Below are 19,911 nucleotides of genomic sequence, written 5' to 3'. Positions count from 1 at the left end.
GCCCTGCTCTCTGCTGCCTCAAATCTCTCCTGCCCTTCTCTACACTGCGAGCCCGTGGTTTTAACCTGTGGGTTAAAGCGGGTTAAAACTACGGGCTCCCTGCCCGACTAAGAGGTTAAAAAGTTTTAAATGTTTTTAAAAAGTCGCAGTTTAGACGCTGCCCCCCATGCTGATGCTCCACAAAAGGCCCAGCCCACCTCCCTCCCTCCCTCCCTGCACCTTAAACTCTAGGCCGGCTGGCCAGGCCCGGCCCACCTCTGACCCGGCCAGAACCTAAAAGTTGGGAGCAAGAGGGGTGCTCAATCCCTCCTGTTCCGTAGGCCTCCCACCACCACAACCCCCAGCTGGGCCGGGCCTGGCCTGGCACACTTGTATCTCAAAGTTGGGAGCAGGAAGGGTTCTCAGTCCCTCCTGCTCCTTAGGCCTCCAGTGATGTCTTTGGGGAGCAGGAGGAACTGCAAACTCCTCTTGCTCCTGCCCCTCCTGATGACGCACTGCTAATGTGGGTCTTAGGCCCCATCCCATTGCATCATATGATGCACAGGGAGGAGCCTAAGGCTCTGATTAGCTCAGGCTCCTACCTTGGGAGGGGCCTGGGGTGCCTGAGCCAATCAGGGACTTCCTTAGGGCTGAGCCTAAGGAAGTCCCTGATTGGTCAAAGCAATAGCCAATCAGGGACTTCCTAAGGCTCAGCCCTAAGGAAGTCCCTGATTGACTCAGGTGCCCCTGGCCCCTCCCAAGGTAGGAGCCTGAGCCAATCAGGGCCTTAGGCTCCAGCCCATGCATCACATGTTGCGCAAGGGTGGGGCCTAAGGCCTCAGAGTCATTGCGGGAGGTATTGGAGCAGGAGGGGTTGAGCACCCCTCCTGCTCCATTAAAGGTATGGAGAGGGAGGGTGGATGGAAAGGGGGCCTGGAATGGGGAGGGGGTGTCTGGGGGGTGGCAGGAGGGAGTTGGCATCCCTCCTGCAGTTTGTTTTTTGGTGGGTGGGCCTGGCTCGGCCCGGCCCGGCAAGCCGGCTGGACTAGATTTTGCCTCAAGGAGGGAGGTGGGCTGGGCCCGGCCAGGCCAGGCCAGGCCAGGAGGGGTTTTTTTTTTTTTATTATTTTTTTGTTTTTTTTTTGAAATTTTAATATTTTATTCAACAAAATGAAAACAGTACACAGGCAGCATGCCAACAGCAAAAGTACATTGCCCATATAAAACAACATAACCCCCCCACCCCCAACCGAGTTATACAGCATAAGCCTGAAACAAAGGAAGATGAAAATGAGGATTGCTCAGAGAAGACCCCGCCAGGAGCCATAACGAGACCACTGACGATGAAACGTACCACAGGCATCATTATTTAAAGCAGTCAATTTAGACATCAAGTAAATTTGGTCAATCTTATTTAACAGTTCAGTACGAGAAGGCAAAGAAGCACGCTTCCAATATGTAGCCACAGTAAGTCTAGCCGCCGTAGCAACTAGGGCCACAAAATGATTCTGATCCACATCCAAACTCCCCGAAGGATAGTTAAGTAAAAATATTTCCATACGCAATAGAATGGGTAGGTGTAACACATCAATCATCAGTTGTTGAACCATCTTCCAAAAAGGTACAATCATAACACAATCCCACCAAATATGCCCAAAAGTGCCCAGACTCCCACAGTTACGCCAGCAGTGTCCATCTCCACAGTGATAGAAACGGTGCACCTTTTCTGGCGTAAGATACCACTGAAATAGCATCTTATACCCTTGCTCAACTAAGGGGGATGCTAAAGAAACTCTCAGCAATGTACCATAAAGGCGGTCCCATTGCTGATAATCAAAGGTCTTCCCCAACAAGATGTCCCAACGATGTTCGTATGTGCGAGCCTGTGGCCTAGTGTATAGAAGAGCTTTATAAAGACGTGAGATAAGGCCCACCCCAAATCCCATCCTAAAAACTTGAAGAAAAGCAGAGTCTGCCCCTTCCCACTCAGGGATCACCCTCTTCACCATAAAATCCCGAAGTTGGACATAGGCGAAAAAATCCGTTGAGGGGAGGTCATATATAGATTGCAAGGCAGCAAAGGGTACCAGATGTCCACCCACTATCAACTGACCCAGGACCCGAAGACCCTCCATTTCCCAACGCCGAAAAATCACAGTATCCCTAGCAGGCAGAAAATCAGGGGCAAATCTAATGGGAGTAGCATAAAAATAGCGCTGACGTGGGAACCAAGCCTGTCGAACCCGGCTCCACGCCTGCAAGGTACACGCCATCCCATAAGACGTCCCAGTCTGCAAATCCCGAAGGATATCAAAAGACAGCCAAGGCAATGCTGCCAGTGGGTAGGTTGGCTGTAGAGCCTGTTCCAGAGAAACCCAGCGCTGGGAGGGATATGCCCAATGAAACAGCCCTTGCAATTGGGATGCATAATAATATGTAGAAAAATCAGGGACACCCATTCCCCCATGTAACCTGTCCCAATACATACGTTCCCTCCGCACCCTAGGGGGCTTACGTGTCCAGATATAAGCAAAGGCCCGCCGTTGTAGCCTAAGCAAGAACCGCTTAGGAATTGAGAGAGGCAGGCAGGAAAACAGGTATAGAAAACGAGGCAGCACATTCATACGCAAAGCACTAATCCTACCCATCCAAGACAACCTCAATCCCTCCCATCGATCCAGATCAGCAAACACAGTTCGTAGCAACGGAGGGTAATTCAATTCAAAAAGGTCAGACAGTCTTCGAGATATACGCACACCAAGGTACTTAATGGATTTAGCCGCCCATCGAAACGAAAATTTAGCACGTAAGTCCGTTACCCACATGTCCGGAAGGGAAACATTAAGCAATTCAGACTTTTCAATGTTAATTTTAAAGCCAGCCACCACACCAAACATAGTCAAAACACGAAGCACCTCCGTCAAAGAATGATGTGGGCGGGTCAGGGTAAACAGAATATCATCAGCATACAGTAAAATCTTATGTTCTTCGTCACCCACCACAATCCCTTGAATATCAGCATTCGCACGTATAGCAGCTGCTAAAGGTTCCATAACCAACGCAAAAATCAGCGGTGATAAAGGGCACCCTTGCCTAGTTCCTCTACGAATCATAAAATTAGCAGTATATCTTCCATTAACCCTTAAACAAGCCTCCGGAGCAGCATATAATAAGGTCACCCAATGTAGAAAAGTACCCGAAATGCCCATCTTCTTTAAAGCTGCTAGCATAAACGGCCAATAAACCCTATCAAAGGCTTTTTCAGCGTCAACTGATAACAAGACAGCTGGAACAGAATCTTGATGGGCCACTCCAATAAGATCTAATACTCTTCGAATATTATCACCAGGTTGCCTCCCTGAAATAAAACCACATTGATCACCATGAACTAGGAAAGGCAAAAAACGTTGCAACCGGACTGCCAAAATACGGGTAAACAGCTTATAATCAACTCCTAACAACGAAATAGGGCGGTAGGACCCACAAAGGAGGGGATCTCTCCCGGGTTTAAGAAGAAGAGAGACCGCCGCCTGACGAAACGAATACGGCAAACAATCCCCCTCCAAAAAAGAATTAAACAATCTAGTCAAAGGAGCGACTATGTGGGCCTCCATTTTCTTATAAAACAGGGGCGAAAAACCATCAACACCCGGTGCTTTAGAAGCAGCTAAATGATGTATAGCCGCCACCACCTCAGCGGGTTGAATAGGGGAAGAGAGCCACTCCGCATCAACGTCCGCCAAACAAGGCAAGGTGACGTTAGATAGAAAAGCATCTATCTCCCCCTCCGTGGCTTCAATCTCTGGAGAGTACAGAGTCCGATAGAAGGATAAAAAAGCCTGATGAATGGCCACGTCATCTGCACAAAGCTGTCCCGACTCATTACGAATCCGAGTAATGGAATGTTGCGCCTGAGTTTGCTTGATCTGTGTAGCTAACAAGCGACCCGCCCTACCACCCCATTCAAAAAACCGTTGTTTCCGTCTCTGTAGGGCCCAAGCCATGCCCTCTAAATCAAGCTCCTGTAAATCCCTCCGGCACTCCGTCAGCGCTACACCCCCAGCCACCGACGGAGCTCTCTTATGAGCATTCTCCAAGCGTCGAAGGCGGGACACCAGCTCTAATCTACGAGCAACTCGACATTGGTTACGATACGACCCTCTCGAAATACAACAACCCCGAAGGGTGGCTTTAAAACTTTCCCATAGTATCGCAACATTAATGCCGGCCACGTCGTTAAAAACAAAAAACTCCTTAACATCAGCCTCTAACAAAGTCAAGGTACTGGGATCCTTCAACAAAGAATCATTCATACGCCACAAACGACGACCACCTCTAACCAGTCCAACCTGTAACTCCAAAGTTAAGGGAGCATGATCGGACCACACCCGGGGTTCAATACTGGAGGCCAGGGCACGAGGCAGAGCAACACGAGGCAGCATCCACATATCAATTCTAGTATACGAATCATGTTTTGATGAATAAAAGGTGTAATCCCGCGCGCCAGGGTGTAAATAACGCCACACATCTATCAAATCCTGCCGACGCAGAAAGCGCAGAAAAGCCCTTCTGTCGCTTCTAGCATAGCGGATGGAAGAATTGGAATTATCCTCCTGAGGATAGCAGGTAAGATTAAAGTCTCCACCAACAAGGAGAGTACCTTCTACATGGTCCAACAGCACACGTTCTAACAACGTAAAGAAGGCCCCCTGACCAACGTTTGGGGCATAGACATTCAGTAAACTATATAAGGTGCCATCCAACTCAGCCTTGACCAGAATGTAGCGGCCTTCAACATCTCGCACCACCTCTCTCAATACCACCTGAACACGCTTATGAATTAAAATACCCACCCCCTGAGTCTTTTTCCGGATCTTATTAGAGGAAAGGAAAACATGAGGATAGCTATTATGTGTAAGCAATTTCTCATAGTGAGATTGAAAATGGGTCTCCTGAATGAATCCAACAGCACTATTCAGGCGGCTCAATTCCTTAAATAACAAGCGTCGCTTTTGTGGAGAATTCAAACCATGTACATTATAAGACAGCAAAGTAAGTTTATCCATTTATACTAGAGAAGAAAAAGCACTTCATCACCAAATCCATACCATGTTTCAAAGCAGCCAAATCAACCAACCCCTGCAATCGCAACCTTAAGAAAAACAATATACAAACATACTCCCATACAACCACACATAAAAGCACTCGGTCACAACCCTTCCCAACACCAACACCCCCCCTCCCCCCAACCCCCCAACAACACCCCACATGGTCCAGCTACCAAAGCACCTGGTAACCACGGTACAGGAAGTGTAGAGAAACAGTTCACAAATGGACCCCCAGAACAAGCCCAATAAACAACCTTCGCGACAGAAGCCGCTCTGCAAAAAAAAAAAAAAAGAAGAAACATACACAGCACAAAAGGTCAGGAACACAGCCCACAAACACCAAAGTTCAAAGGGATGAAGACGTGGCCGCTTCCAAAGGGCGACGGGCTGTAGTCGACCTAGCCACTCTCTGCCATCCCAGCCCTCTTCCTGATTTGGGTATAGGTGACCTCTGAGGCAGTGGAGCCATTTCCGAAGCCGTCATCAAACCTGCTTCCACCAATCGAGACTGAACATCAGCCACAGATAATGCAGTGTAGTTCTTGCCAGCATGTGTAAAAGCCAGTCCAATAGGATAAATCCATCGATATCTAACACTGCGCTCCTGCAGTATACGGGTACAGTCTCTATATGTGCGACGGCGGGCCAGGGTTGCTGGAGCCACATCAGGATAGACATCAATGTCCGCTTCTTCCCATTTAACAGCTCCCCCAGAACGCCTCACCGCCCTAAGCACATGTTCCTTATCCATATACCGATGGAAACAGGCCACAACATCACGAGGGCGGTTCACATCACGAGGGCCAGGGATGCGGTGAGCCCTATCTAGCAATGGTTTTCCCACTTCCACAGGTAAGCCAGCAGTCGCTAGTGCCTGAATACAAATATGATCAATCACCTCCATACAGCGAGAGTCAGAAACAGTGTCTGGCACACCCCGAAAGCGAAGGTTGCACCGTCTGGAGCGATTCTCCAGATCCTCCAGCTTTAGGGTGCTCACATCAGCTTTTTCCTCCAGCGCTGCAATCCTGCCTCTCAACTGTGTCAGTTCAGAGCCATGTGCCTCCACTGCAACCTCTGTCTCTCCCACTCGATTCCCGATTTCACCCACCTCACGTTTTAGCTCAGCAACAACAGCATGGATATCAGCCCGAACCGCAGAGATTTCAGACTTCAGTTCCTGGAACCAGCCACGCATCTCCAGCTGTAAGGTCGGCAACGCTGCATCAGCAAGTGAGCCTTCCGCAGCTGCGGTCGGATCGGGCGCCATTTTAGAGCCATTTTTAGGAGGCCCATTCGGGATCGGTGAGGAGAACGCTTTGATGTCCGTTTGTTTTTTTCGCGTCGCCATCGAGAGGCAGTAAATCAGCTTTACAGACAAGCTGAAGGAAGTGGACAGTGCAGGCACGCAAAATCGCGCGAAGATAGCAGAAATCAGCACGGGGGTCCGCGGAGCTATCGCTCTAGGCTGCCATCAGCCACGATGACGTCACTTCCTCTCCGCCAGGAGGGGTTTAACAAGGCAGGAGGGAGTTGGCATCCCTCCTGCTTTTTGTGGGGCATCGACACGGGGGGAGCATCGACGTCATGCATATGAGCCTTGACTTTTTTTAACTTTTTTGTAGGCCAGGGAGCCTGTGGTTTTAACCTGCTTTAACCCGTGGGTTAAAACCATGGGGGAAGGGCAGGAGAGATTCGGGGCAGCAGAGAGTGGGCTGGCAGGAGAGATTTGGGGTGAGAGCGGGAGAGTCGGGGCAGGCAGATTTGGGGCAGAGCTTCGGGGCAGCAGAGAGCAGGCTGCAGGGCAAATTTTTTGTGGGGTTCGGGGCACTTGTTGGGAGGAGGGGTTTAAAACACGCAAAATATCTGCCCGATTAAAAAAAAAAAATTTAAAAAGCCGGCAGAAGCCCTGACAGCAGTGACAGGAGGCTGTTTCTCCTGTCACTACTGTCAGGGCTTTAGCGATCTATGCAGTTGGCTGGGGGGCGTGCCAACGATTGTCTCCATTTGCATGCAGGCTTTTAGTAAATTTTTCGGTTTGCATACAAACGGAAACGGATTGCACAAGGATTGGAAAGTAAGGCTGGTGTTACAGAACTACAGACTGAGGCTGGTTACATTGTGAGCCACTGGATTCCTGTCATTTGATGTAATTTCCTGTGGGTGGGTCACAGCAGAGACAAAGCCCCACCAGACAGAGAGTAGCCTTCAATTCTGCTTCTAGAACGGTAGGGATGAGGGAGACAGAGGTTGGATACACATAGGAAGGGGGTGGAGTAGAGAGACACCGGACCCTAATGGGAGAAAGAAGAGGAGATGAGAGGAGAGAAAGGGAAGGTGGAATTTCAGGCAGTCCCTACCATTCGGTGACCCATGGTATTTTGCCAGGCTCGCTCAATGGTAGCTACACCAATTGTGGTGCTGTGTTTTAAATTTCATCAAAACATTGTGTCTGAAAATGATCATTGATTGCAGCGTGTTTGTTTTATTTGCAGTGATCATTCAACACTGGCTTCAATGGTGCAACCAAAAGAATTTGATGAACTTTTACATTGGCATTCTAAAAAGCCTCTTAGTGATGACTATGACAGAACAAAATGTAATTATGAAGGTAAAACACTTAACTTTGAATGTCAGCTTTGAATGCCAAAGCCACAAAAAGGCATTATACAAATCCCTCCCCCCCTAAAGCTCTTTTTTTAGTTAAATAAAGCAACACAGCTAGTGAAGCTTTAGAAAATTGTATTGAATGGAGTCATGCAGCAATGTTTTTACAAGCTGCTTATGTTTGAAAGCGCATGAGGCATTTTTCTTGCGGTCCTAAACATAGTAAATGATGACAGATAAAGACCTGAACGGTCCATCCAGTCTGCCCATAAGTTATACCCTTAATAATTTATGGGTAGACTGGATAGACCGTTCAGGTCTTTATCTGCCATCATTTACTATGTTAGGACTGCAAGAAAATGTCCTAGCCATGTTGAGCACCAATTCTGGCAGATGTACTTTCCAAAAACTAACATATTCTAATCAGTTACTAAAAAATAAAGTTCCTTTTTCTGACTTTGTTGTCTGGCCATTTTAATTGTTTTAAATCATGTTGGTCAAAGGCTTTGGCTTCCACTTTCTTCTGTCTTCCCTTAGCTCTCTTGTTAGGCTCTCCTTGTTCAATTGGTATTTCTTCTCTCTCAGTGTTCATTCCTTATGTCTCTATCCACCCTGTCCAAAATCTCTTCTCTGTGTCACCGTCCCATCCTCCTGTCACATTGAGCATTTCCCATCCTCCTGTCACATTGAGCCATAGTACAGAACATCAGCACATACTAGGAATCTAATACCAATAAACATAGTACAGAGTTTTCAGGTTACAATTTGCCACAGTTACAGAGCAAGGTTTTTCAATACAAGTTTTATCCTAATTTGATATATACTAGGGATCTAATACCAATATATGTACATAATATACAGTTTACAAGATAAATTTGCAAGATTTATCAATATAAGTTTTTATCCTATGTGACACCGAGGATCTAGTATCAATATACATTAATATTTCTTTTGTGGTATGCGAGGTAGGCCTGCTAGGACTGGCCCTAGTATAAGGCCTATGCCTGGAGCAGTTAGTGCCCATTCTGCTCAAGCTAAAGAACAGTTTCCCTTTTCGCCTGCTATTTTCACTAAGGCCAGCAGAGGGAGCTTGGGGGGTTGAGCTACAGACTTCCCCTCCCCCTCACCTTCCCAAGTCTTGTGACCGGAAATGCTTTGCACCTGGGAAGGTTGGGCGGGGCTGCAAGTTCCTTAATCTCAGGTCTGAGCAGTTGGAAAGGCAAAGGGAGAATTGGAGAGGTGAACAGTCACAAGAAAAGTATTGGCAGCCTAGCTCAGGACTAAGAGCTCTGCAGGACCAACAAACCCCAGAATGCATGGAGATTGTTGAAGCTGGGACTGAGATGACTCCTGACCTCTCTGAAGTTTCACAAGCTATGGAGTTAGAATCAGAACCAGGCCCAGAGGTTCAATCAGATTATCAACCCATGAAAGTGTGTCTCTCTAAGGCAAGTACAAAATCTGCCTAAAAAGTATTTCAATTTCTTTTGCCTTGGACAGTGAACTGTTTTGGTTTATTTTTCTTTTGAGGATGTGTTTTTGCCCTGCTGAAACTGAAGCAGAGCAGCACAGAAGTGTGAGACTGTAAAACTGACATTTGTTAATCTTTTGTGTTACACTTTATCCAGCCAGTGTGGTAGGGGATTTAGCCCCACATTTTGAGGTGGGATAGAGGGCTCTATTTTGTAGCAGTATTACAACACGTGGAGCACACCACCTGGTCAGCTTAAGATATATTGCTGAGGAAGAGCAGTGCTGTGTCACTGAAGGTGATTTAAGGACACTTTCAAAAAGGAAGGGACTATTTTCTTCTTATCAGTTTTTTTTTATTTTTATTTTTGGAAAAACTTCAAACTAAAGATCATTAATGAATACAGGACACTTTTCATGTGGATTGAAAGACTGTATTGATATGATATTGAAATTGAGTTTTGTTTTTTTGAAAAGACTGGATAGTTTGGTGAAAAGTCCTGACAAATTATTTATGTTTTTGATTTCACTGTTTTGGCAACTCAAATAAATCCAGTCCTGGTTTTCATGAACAACTTACCTGACTTATGGGCAAAATCCTTATTCTAAACTAGTTTGCTTTTTCCCTTCCTTGTGGAGCCTTCCGCGGCTCACAAGGGAAAATTCTTGTCCCCGCAGTCCTGGACACTTTGCCCTGAGTGTGCGGGTTACACTTTATAATCTATTGGACTTAGGCAGGGGAGTTAGGTGAAGAGGTATGTTTTTATTGCTTTGCTGAATTTGAGTCCTTAAGGGATCTGATCTGCGGGGGCAGTTGATTCCAGTGGCTCAGTATGAAGTGGGAGTAGGAATGTCGTTTGGCGGTTTGCAGTTGAAGGGCATGACTAGGGAGCATTTTGAGTCGTATTCCATCCTGGGAGTGGAAGGGCCTGTTTGGCATGTATGGAGAAAGCTTAGTCGTTATGTAGCCTGGCGCCATATCGTTTAAGGTTTTGAACGCTAACATTAGGCCCTTGAAGACACAATGTTTGGCTACAATCAGTGAGCTGACAATAGAGTCTGAGAGATAGGGTCATGAGCATGGAGGTTTTTTAGAAGTCTGATTGCTGTGTTTTGTACATGCTAGAGAGGTTGTATGTTCTTCGCTGCGAGACTGTTGAATAGGGCGTTGAAGTAGTCCATGTGGGAGAGGACTAAGGCATAGAGTAGTTGGGTGAAGTCAGACTCCGAAAATTAGTTCCTTATTTTTCTTAGTTGTCACAGGTAGTAAAATGAGGAAGATACCACCTGAGAAATATGGTTGGAAAGTGATAGGTTGGAGTCAATGAGTATTCCCTAGGTTGCATACTTGGTCCTTCACAGTTATGGTAGTCGAGTCCCAGCATAGTGAGGGATGGGCATGGTTCTAATGTTCTTTGCGGATCCAAAGGAGTTCTGTTTTGGAGGTGTTTAGTTGTAATTTGTTGACGGACATTCAGTTTTTAATTTCCGAGAGGCATTTTAGAAGTTTTGGGAACTGGGCATCAAGGGTTTCTCCTAACAATAGGTATAGTTGGACGTCATCCGTGAAGGAGTGAATCTATATTTGGTATTTGCGGGCTGTGTCTAGAACTGGTCTAATGTAAAGATTGAATAATAGGGGGGATAATAGAGCTCCCTGTGGAACACCATATTTGATCAGTTTTGGTTTCGATAGCACATCGTTGAGCAGTGTACTTTGGGAATTATTATTCAGGAAGGAGGTGAACCATCATAGCACAGTGTCTCGGATTCCAATTTCAGAGAGCCACACAGTGAGGAGAGGATGGTCAATAATGTTGAATGCTATGCTGAGATCCAGCAGCACCAAAAGAATATCATTACTCTTATCCATGAGTTTCCAGCAGTCATCAATAATGTTGAGAAGGATGGTTTCAGTACAGTGGCATTTCCTGAATCCTGAGTGGAAGGAGGATAGGACTCTTTGTTTGTTTGTTGATAAAGGAGTGTAATTGGTTTAACACTGTTTTTTTCCAGGATCTTGGAGACAGGTCTAAAGTTGCTGAGCACTTTAGGGTCAAGTATGGGTTTTTTTCAAGATCAGTCTGATGACTGTTGACTTCGAGTTTGTGGGCGCTATGCCTGTTTGTATAAAGGTGTTGATCGGATGGAGTCTACAAAGGCATCTTTCACAGCCACTAGGAGGCATGGCATAAGACATTAACTATTTTTTCTGAGGCCCTCCAAGTACCTACAAATCCAAAATGTGGCCCTGCAAAGGGTTTGAGTTTGAGACCACTGCTGTAGACCTACTCTACCTCCTCTCCCACTCCAGTTGTTAACCTTTGTAATTCTACTAACTGCCGTTCCTGCTTTTGTTATAGCCCTTTGTCTTCGATCAACTTTACCTCTTCTGTAAACCTCTTATGTTGTAGTTCAGTTCTACTTCTTTTGTAAACCACATAGAACCAAAAGGCTTATGCAATATAAATAAAAAAAAACAAACAAACTTATTTAATGGCCAGAAATTGATAGTACTATATTTTTTGTTGCCTTTTTTTATAGGGAGGATAACTGATCCTAAGAAACTCAAAGAAAAACAGAAGTTGCAACGCTTTCAACACTTTTATGGACAAACCCTGGAAGGCAACATTTCAAAGACAATTGTAACCCAAGTGGATAAGCCATTAAAATCTGAAGTGCATGACAAAAAGAGTAAATCTTCAAGTGTAAGTTCATTACATTTTATTTTTGTTTTGTTTCTTTAAAACTGAATTTATAATATACAATACAAGAACTTATATTCCACTACACTGCCAAGTAGGCTTAGTGCAAATTACGATAAAAATAAGGAAAGAGGTTTTTTTTCCAAAAGGCCAAGATAAATGGACAATAGAATAATAAATGATCTAGAGTCCCTGCTTCAAGATTACAATGCCAACATCTATTAGACTTAGAGCTATCTAACTTTTGTAAACAAACTGGGGTCCAGAATGCTCTAGGTAAAAGAAAAAACCAAGTTTGTCTCATAGATGCAGACACTGTGCATCTCATCCTTCAAGTCCAAATTCGTGACCATTGAGATGCAGAAATTTGATGCTTAATCTCAATGCTCCAAATGTCCCTAAGACCAGTTTTTGGTTTCTTATTTAAAAATCCAGCTATCAATTTATACCACTGTGCAGCCTGGTGTCCCAAGAAGTCAACCTGAAAGCATAAGAATTCCAAACTATATTAATTGTTAAGATTTTTCCATTCAGGGAACCCCGCCTAAATAGCCTGCTTCAGTTGCAACCATCTAAAACTTTGTAATTTATTAAGACCAAATTTATGTTGCAACTGTGAAAAATCAAGCAGTTTACCATTAGAAATAACATCATCCAAAATACGTATACCTGCTGTCATCCAATCCTTCCAGATGACCTTAAATCCACCAATTTGAATCTTGGAGTTTAGTCATATAGTCTGATTTGTTGATTTATGTATTGGAATAGGTGTTAAATTACTGACATATCGTAAGGTTTTCCATGTATCTACTAATATTCTGTTTTCTTTATATAATCTAGGCATTTTGATACTGAGAACATGGCATAATCGCAGAGGAAACATGAGTCGCCATTCCAACCACAACCAATCTGGGATATTTTTGATGAGCTCTGGGAGGACCCAATACATACCCTGGTGCAAAATATAGGCTTGATAATACCTAAAAAAATTGGGCCAAATAAAAAAAAGGGGCCAAATAAATTGTTTATTGGAAAACCTGGTTGCATTATCGTATAATACTGTATTATTTGGCAAGTCAATGAGGGCTAAGAGCCAAATATCATCTAAGAATAATAGGCTTCTACTTATTATGACAGGGGTTGCCATACAACAAATTATGAGTAATTGGAAAAATTGGAAGAGACTTAACTACAGTTTTTGGTGGAATTCGTTGTGTCACATATATAAAATGGAAAAAACAATAGCCACACAGAAAGAGAATTTTAATAAATTTCAAGATGTTTGGGGGCCATTAACAAATTATTGTAATGAATAAATTTCATTTTTCCCTTAATATTATAAGTTCATGATAAGGGGAGGGGGGAAGTTTATGATCTTTTATTAATGGTAAGGAAGGTAGGAAAGTATTTATAAATGGTATATGTGTTTAATACATGATATGAAAGGGTTGGGGGGAGGGAGATATACTTTATAATTTGATTTATTGCTGAATATTAAGGGGGTAATAATAAAAAAAAAACTGTCTAAAAAGTGTCCTAAATGGCTACTTGGACGATCAAAAAGCATGATCGTCCAAGTACCCATAACCAAAGCTGGTTTTTAGACGTATCTAAAAACAGCTTAGGCCTTTCCCCTGCCACTAAACGCACAGAGAGAAAAGAGGTGTGTTTAGAAGAGGGGAAAGGGCGGGCAGTGGGCGGGAGGTGGGCCAACCTACACCTAGGCGTACAACAGGTATAACTAAAACATTAACAGGTTGCCTAGTTGGCACTTAGAACTTTTTGACTTAGACGTAGTCAAACCAGGTCTAAGTGCCGAAAAAGGCGCCGCTGAGCTGAAGGCTGCCCTATCTCTCCTGCCATGGGTCGCAGCAGTTCCGGTAGAGGAGTGATGGCTTCGCGGTAGGGGAGATGAGGCATCTCTCCTGCCGCGATCCATCACCCTCTCCCCTCCCGATTAACATTGGGCCAGGAGAGAGCCCAAGCTCTCCTGGCCCCAGCAACCACACACCCCCTTCCCCCCCGCGACTGGCTTGGGCCAGGAGGGAGCCCAAGCCCTCCTGGCCCCGGCGACCACCCCCCCCCCCGTGACTGGCTTGGGCCAGGAGGGAGCCCAAGCCCTCCTGGCCCCGGCGACCCCCTACCTCCAGCCCCCACTACAATACGGGCAGGAGGGATCCCAGGCCCTCCTGCCCTCGACGGAACCCCCCTCTCCCCACTTTCCCTGCTTCTGCATTGAACGTTTAAGGACTTAGGCCAAAAGGGGACTTAGACGCTTTTTTTGATTATGCCCCTCTAAGTGTTTTATCTAAGTTCAAATGATTGTACTTGTTGATGCACTTATTGTAAGTTTTAAAAATGAATAAAGATTTTTTTTTTAAAAAAAGGAAAGAGAGCCACGATATCCCTGATTACAATATAAATCAAACTAACAGAAAAAAATCTATAAAATTAACAGAATACCAGAGATATCTACTTAAATACAGTGGTGTAGAAGGGGAGGGTCAGGGAGGGGGTGGACTGCCTCAGGCACTGTCTTGGTGGAGGCACCAGCACCTGTGCCCCCCATGCCACGCTTGCACGCATCTCTTCTTATCCCCCCCCCCCCCAAGGTACCTTTTACCAGTGTGGGCAACTTCTCCGGCCTGCTGCTTGCATTTGCCTGGCTCCCTCTGAAATCACTTCTGGGTTGCAGTGCTATTATATCCACCTGAAACAGGGAAACAGATGATAATCATGAAGCAAACTTTATTGAAGAGGATTTACTTTGACCCCAAACAAAACCTTTTAGTTGCAAATACATCTTAAAAAGAGGCATATCTGAACATGTCCTGGTGACCGTTTGGGTGGTAGCTAGTGCCGCTCGATTCAGGAAAAAAAATTTCGATTCGATTCAGCCTATTGAATCAATTTTTCGATTCAATTCGATTTTCCTGCCCAATTGGGTGTTTTTTTAAAACATCCTGGTGGGTTTATTTTATAGCCTCTTCATCCCTTTTATAGCTTCTTCACCCCCTTTGCCCTCTCCTAACCACACTGGCGCCGTGGTGTAAACAAAATAAACAAACAAAAAAGACTCTTCCTCTCTCTGTTAAATCCTAGCTCACGTTTGCGGTCTAACACCAGCTCTAGCAGGATACATGTTTCAAATCTGACATATTGTAATCACAAAACAGAAAATAAAATTATTTTTTCTACCTTTTCTTGTCTGGTCATTATTCAAATCTTGTTGGTCCCAAGCTCTGATTTTCTTCTGATAACTTGCTTACCAGGGTCTCCTTCTTTCTTCTTTCTTTGTGCTAACCATCCATCTTCCATCTCTGTCCTCCCCTTCCGTTTTCCTTCCCTCTCCCGGGGGTCTGGCATCTTTCCTTTTTTTTGTCTCCATCCACAGATCCATCTTTTCTCAACTACTCTTTCATCCAGCATCTCTCCCTTTCTGTTTCTTTCATCCCTAAATCCCATTGTCCACCATCTTCCTCCCTCTCCTCTGTTTTTAGACCCATTATTTCTTTCCCCCATCTCTCTCCCTCTCCTCTGTTTTTAGACCCATTATTTATTTTCCCCAAAGTCCGACCTATGCACGTCTCTTTGAACCCCCCCTTCCCTCTCTCCCTCTGTGTACTTCTACACCAGGGCACCCTCCCATGAACGTCTGCACCCCCCTGAAGGCCTACACCCAACCCCTGAAGGCCTGCATGTTCCCATCCCTGAAGGCCAGCCTGTCCCCCTGAAGGCCTACAACCCACCCCTGAAGGCCAGCCTGTCCCCACGAATGCCTACACCCCACCCCTGAAGGCCTGCATGTCCCCACCGAAGGCCTACACCCCACCCCTGAAGGCCAGCCTGTCCCCCCCCTGAATGCATACACCCCACCCCTAAAGGCCTGCATGTCCACCCTGAAGGCCTACACCCCACCCCTGAAGGCCAGCCTGTCCCCCCTGAATGCGTACACCCCACCCCTAAAGGCCTGCATGTCCACCCTGAAGGCCTACACCCCTCCCCTGAAGGCCAGTCTGTCCCCCCGAAGACCTGCACCCCCCTGAAGGCCTGCCTGTCCCTTCTGAAGGCCTGTACCCCCCTGGAAAGCTGCACACACCCCGAAGGCATGTACCACCCCCCCGGAAGGACTACACCCCCCTCCCCCCAGAAGGCCTGCGTGTTCAATTTACCTAAATTCAGCAGCCTGCATAAGATTGCTGGCTCTAGCGATCTTTGCAAGCTGCCATACGTCGTCCAAGTTGTCTTCTCATTGCCGCGGTCTTGCCCCTTTGCTGACATCAAAGAAGAGGCGGGACCGCAGAAGAGAGAATACAACTCGGACGATGTATGGCAGCTTGCAAAGATCGCTAAAGCCAGGCTGCTGAATTTAGGTAAATTGATGTGGAGAAGCTGGACACTAGCGGGGAAGCCACTTCCCGAATGACCCTCCCCACTCGCCCTCTAAAGCAGGAGCGGCAGGCCAGCAAGAGGCTCCTGCTTTAGGGGCAAGGGGGGAGGGTCAGTCAAAGAATCGGGAGGCCGATTTTTTGGTGAATCGATTAGAATCAATTTATCTGAAGTGAATCGGTGAATCGAATCGTGAATCGGGCAGCACTAGTGGTAGCTGTTCTGTTATCATGGTGAGGGCTTAAAGGAAATGATGTGGCAAATAACACGTGATAGGAACAAGCACTTATAGACTGTAGAAAGACTAGGTGATCATAAGCTGTGTTAAACCAAGTAGCTAGTGTGGAAAAAAGGCTCTCTTTCACAGCTATTTAAAAAAAAAAAAAATGACTGCTACAGGAATCAGTCTAATAAAACAGAGAATAGAAAAATGTTGAAGAGTATTTGCTATGGCCCAAAAAGCAACAGGAAGCTTTGGGGGGCATAAACCCTCTACTTTAAGCAGCTAAAAAGCATAATAAAACAATCAGCAGAAAAGATGTAGCCAGATGGGTTCCAGGCCAAGTGTGTATAATTTAAACAGACCTGCTAGGGTCCATTATAAAAGAAACAAGACAATCTTGTCAGACATAGATACACAATGACAAGCTGATTTACGGTAGTTGATATATCTGCCTTGACCCATTACAACAACAGTTAAAATACATCTTAGTGGTTGTAGATATCCTGTTAAAATATGCATACACACAGAACACAGATACACCCTCACCCAGTATGGAATAAGTAATCACAAACTAAAAATAGAAATATGTATAGCGCAGTGATTAGAGCTACAGTCTCAGCCCCCTGAGATTGTGGGTTCAATCCCATGCTGCTCCTTGTGACCCTGGGTAAGTCACTTAATCCCCCCATTGCCCCAGGTACATTAGATAGATTGTGAACTCACCAGGACAGTCAGGGAAAAATGCTTGAGTATCTGAATAAATTCATGTAAACTGTTCTGAGCTCCATTGGGAGAACGGTATTGAAAATTGAATAAATAAATAAAAATAAATAAATAATGCTAAACTGAATTGCTAAGAAGCCAGACTGCATACAATGCAACACCACTGAAATAGAAACAGTGACATATGTCCCCTAATTCTGTGCAAAATGTAAGGATAATAAATATAAAGTTGAAAAAACTGAGAAATAACAATTGCCACGTTACAGATTATCAAATAGAAATAAAATATGAAAATACCATTTTATTAGAATAATCCATTGTTCAATTAGAATTCAAAGGCCAAAAACTCCTTCCTCAGGTCAGTACAGTATACTGCTGTTTCGGTATCCTGTTCTGACCTAAAGAAGGGATTTTGGCAATACTACTTTATTTAAATAAATAAATAAATCTTTTTATTACCTTTTGTTGTTACTAGGTTTCTGCTTGCTTTATCTTCACTCTCTTCTTTCCATCTAGCATCTTTCTCCCTTCCATTCAGCATTTGTCCTCCTTTCTCTGCCCCTTCCATCCACTGTCTGCCCTTTCTCCCTTCCATCCGATGTCTGCCCTCTTCCCCTTCCATGCAGTGTCTGCCCTTTCCCCATTCCATATGGCATTTTCCTAGTTTTGTTGCCCCTTCCATAACCTGTCTATCCCATGCCACTTCTCTCCTTTATACATGATTCATTTCAGCTTCACCCCCTCTCCATTTTTCTATATCTCCACCCATCTCCCATGCTCTGGCATCACTCTCTTCTCCTTTCCTTCCTTCCTTCCCAGCCTACCTCATCACACACCATGGTCTGGCATCGCTGTCTCCTTCCCTTCCTTCCCCCATGCCCTAGTATCTCTCTCTTCCTCTTCCTCTCCATCCTCCCCCTCCATTGCTATGGCATCTGTTCTCCTTCTTTTCTCTCCCTCCCTCTTTTCCCCCTGGTCTGGTATTTATGTCTCATTCCATTCCCTACCATCTCCATGCCCTGGCATCTCTCTCCTCCCCTTACATCTCTCCCCTCCTTCCCCCTCCATACTCTGGTATTTTCTCTCCTTCCTTCCCTCCCCCCTCCCTCCATTCCCCATAGTCTGGCATTTCTCCTCTCTATTCCCTTCCCTGATCTTCCTTCTCCCTGCCTCCCTCCCCCCCGACAACTGGAGGCTTTCTTCATTAACCCTCCCTCCCCCACCCAATCAGGTGCTGCATTTGGAAGTGGCAGTCTTCACAATTCGCTTCGCTTTCTGGCATTGGATCTTCCTCTCTGCTGGTCCCGCCTAGAAACATAGAAAGATGATGGCAGAAAAGGGCTATATCCCATCAAGTCTGCCCACTCTACTGACCCACCCCAATAAGTCTGAATGCTAATGACCCAGTTCCTTAACTCGACCTTCGTAGGGATCCCACGTAGATGTCCCATTTATTCTTGAAGTCAAGCACGCTGGTGGCCTCGACCACCTGCACCGGAAGCTTGTTCCAGTGATCTACCACTCTTTCCGTGAAGAAATACTTCCTCATATCACTACTAAATTTCCCCCTCTAAGTTTAAGTGGATGCCCTCTTGTGGCCGAGGGTCCTTTGAGAAAAAGGATGTCATCTTCCACCTCGACACGTCCTGTGATGTATTTAAATGTCTCAATCATGTCCCCCCTCTCCCTGCGTTCTTCTAGAGTGTAGAGCTGCAATCTGTTCAGTCTCTCTTCGTACGAGAGACCCTTGAGCCCCGAGATCATCCTAGTGGCCATCCGCTGAACCGACTCGACTCTAAGCACGTCTTTACGGTAATGTGGCCTCCAGAATTGCACACAGTAATTCTGGAGGCCTACTTCCTGCTTCCGCAAAGGCAGGACCCAACAGAGAGGAAGGTCTGACGCCGGCAGAGCAGCGAGTTGTGAAGGAGAAGAAGTTCCTGGAATATTACACTGGCCCTGAGAGCATCCCCTTATGGACTACACCTGGGGTAGACTGCCTTCTTCCTCCTTTGGGGGCAAACACCATTATTAAAACCTGGGGAAATTCACTGCTTATTCCCTAAGTATCATGGAAACTTGTTATTTTCTCAGATCCTGCCAGGTACTTTACCCAACATATATTACCTTAAAAATTCTATGTCATCGCTTATTCTATTCCTTCAAATTTTGAATGTAATTTTTGTTTTAGTTTGGATGTAATCTACCTTGAACCGCAAGGTAATGGCGGAATATAAATCACTAATGTAATGTAATGTACTTGTGTCCTGGATTAGACTGGAAAGAGGATGCTGGGCTAGATGGACCTTTGGTCTGATGCATTATGGCAATTCTTATGTTCTTGTGTTTTCCTTTTTCTAGAAAAAGAAAGCCGTTATTATTGAAATTAACCAGAAGTATCAGAAAGCCAAAGAGGACCAAAAGCAATTAGAAAAATGGAATGGATTGTCAGAATCAATTAAGAAGGAGATTAAAGAGAATTATATTTCTGGAATAAAAAGACTGGATGATTTTCTCAGAACCTGTTCCAGTAATTCTGTTAAGTTGTTTGCAGAGATGGCAGGTCTAGATACCTGCTTTGAAGTGTGGCTACAGCATTGCAAGAGTCAAGGTATTGAATGATATCATATTACCTCTAGAAGAAACAAAGTAAAAACCTTCTATTACATACAGTATATATTGCAATTTTTTTCCAATTCTTTATTAT

The 19,911-nt window shown here is 45.2% G+C and overlaps 1 protein-coding gene across 6 annotated transcripts in view; it reads left to right on the top strand.

Moving 5' to 3' along the window:
- LOC117359357 (probable ATP-dependent RNA helicase DDX60) overlaps positions 1–19,911 on the top strand; it is a 254,746-nt gene that overhangs the window by 75,464 nt on the left and 159,371 nt on the right. For all 6 annotated transcript variants that reach the window (XR_004539215.1, XM_033941992.1, XM_033941983.1 and 3 more), the window contains exons 12-14: positions 7,583–7,698; positions 11,709–11,872; positions 19,566–19,815. Coding sequence is in view for 5 of the 6 variants with exons in the window: in XM_033941992.1 (XP_033797883.1) it covers positions 7,583–7,698; positions 11,709–11,872; positions 19,566–19,815 (530 nt within the window). In the remaining variant the exon portion in view is untranslated. The remainder of the gene's footprint in view (positions 1–7,582; positions 7,699–11,708; positions 11,873–19,565; positions 19,816–19,911) is intronic.

Source organism: Geotrypetes seraphini, chromosome 1, assembly GCF_902459505.1.
Source record: "Geotrypetes seraphini chromosome 1, aGeoSer1.1, whole genome shotgun sequence".
NCBI lineage: Eukaryota > Metazoa > Chordata > Amphibia > Gymnophiona > Dermophiidae > Geotrypetes > Geotrypetes seraphini.
The sequence above is the reverse complement of the archived record's forward strand: the minus strand, read 5'-3'. Positions and strand labels throughout refer to the sequence as shown.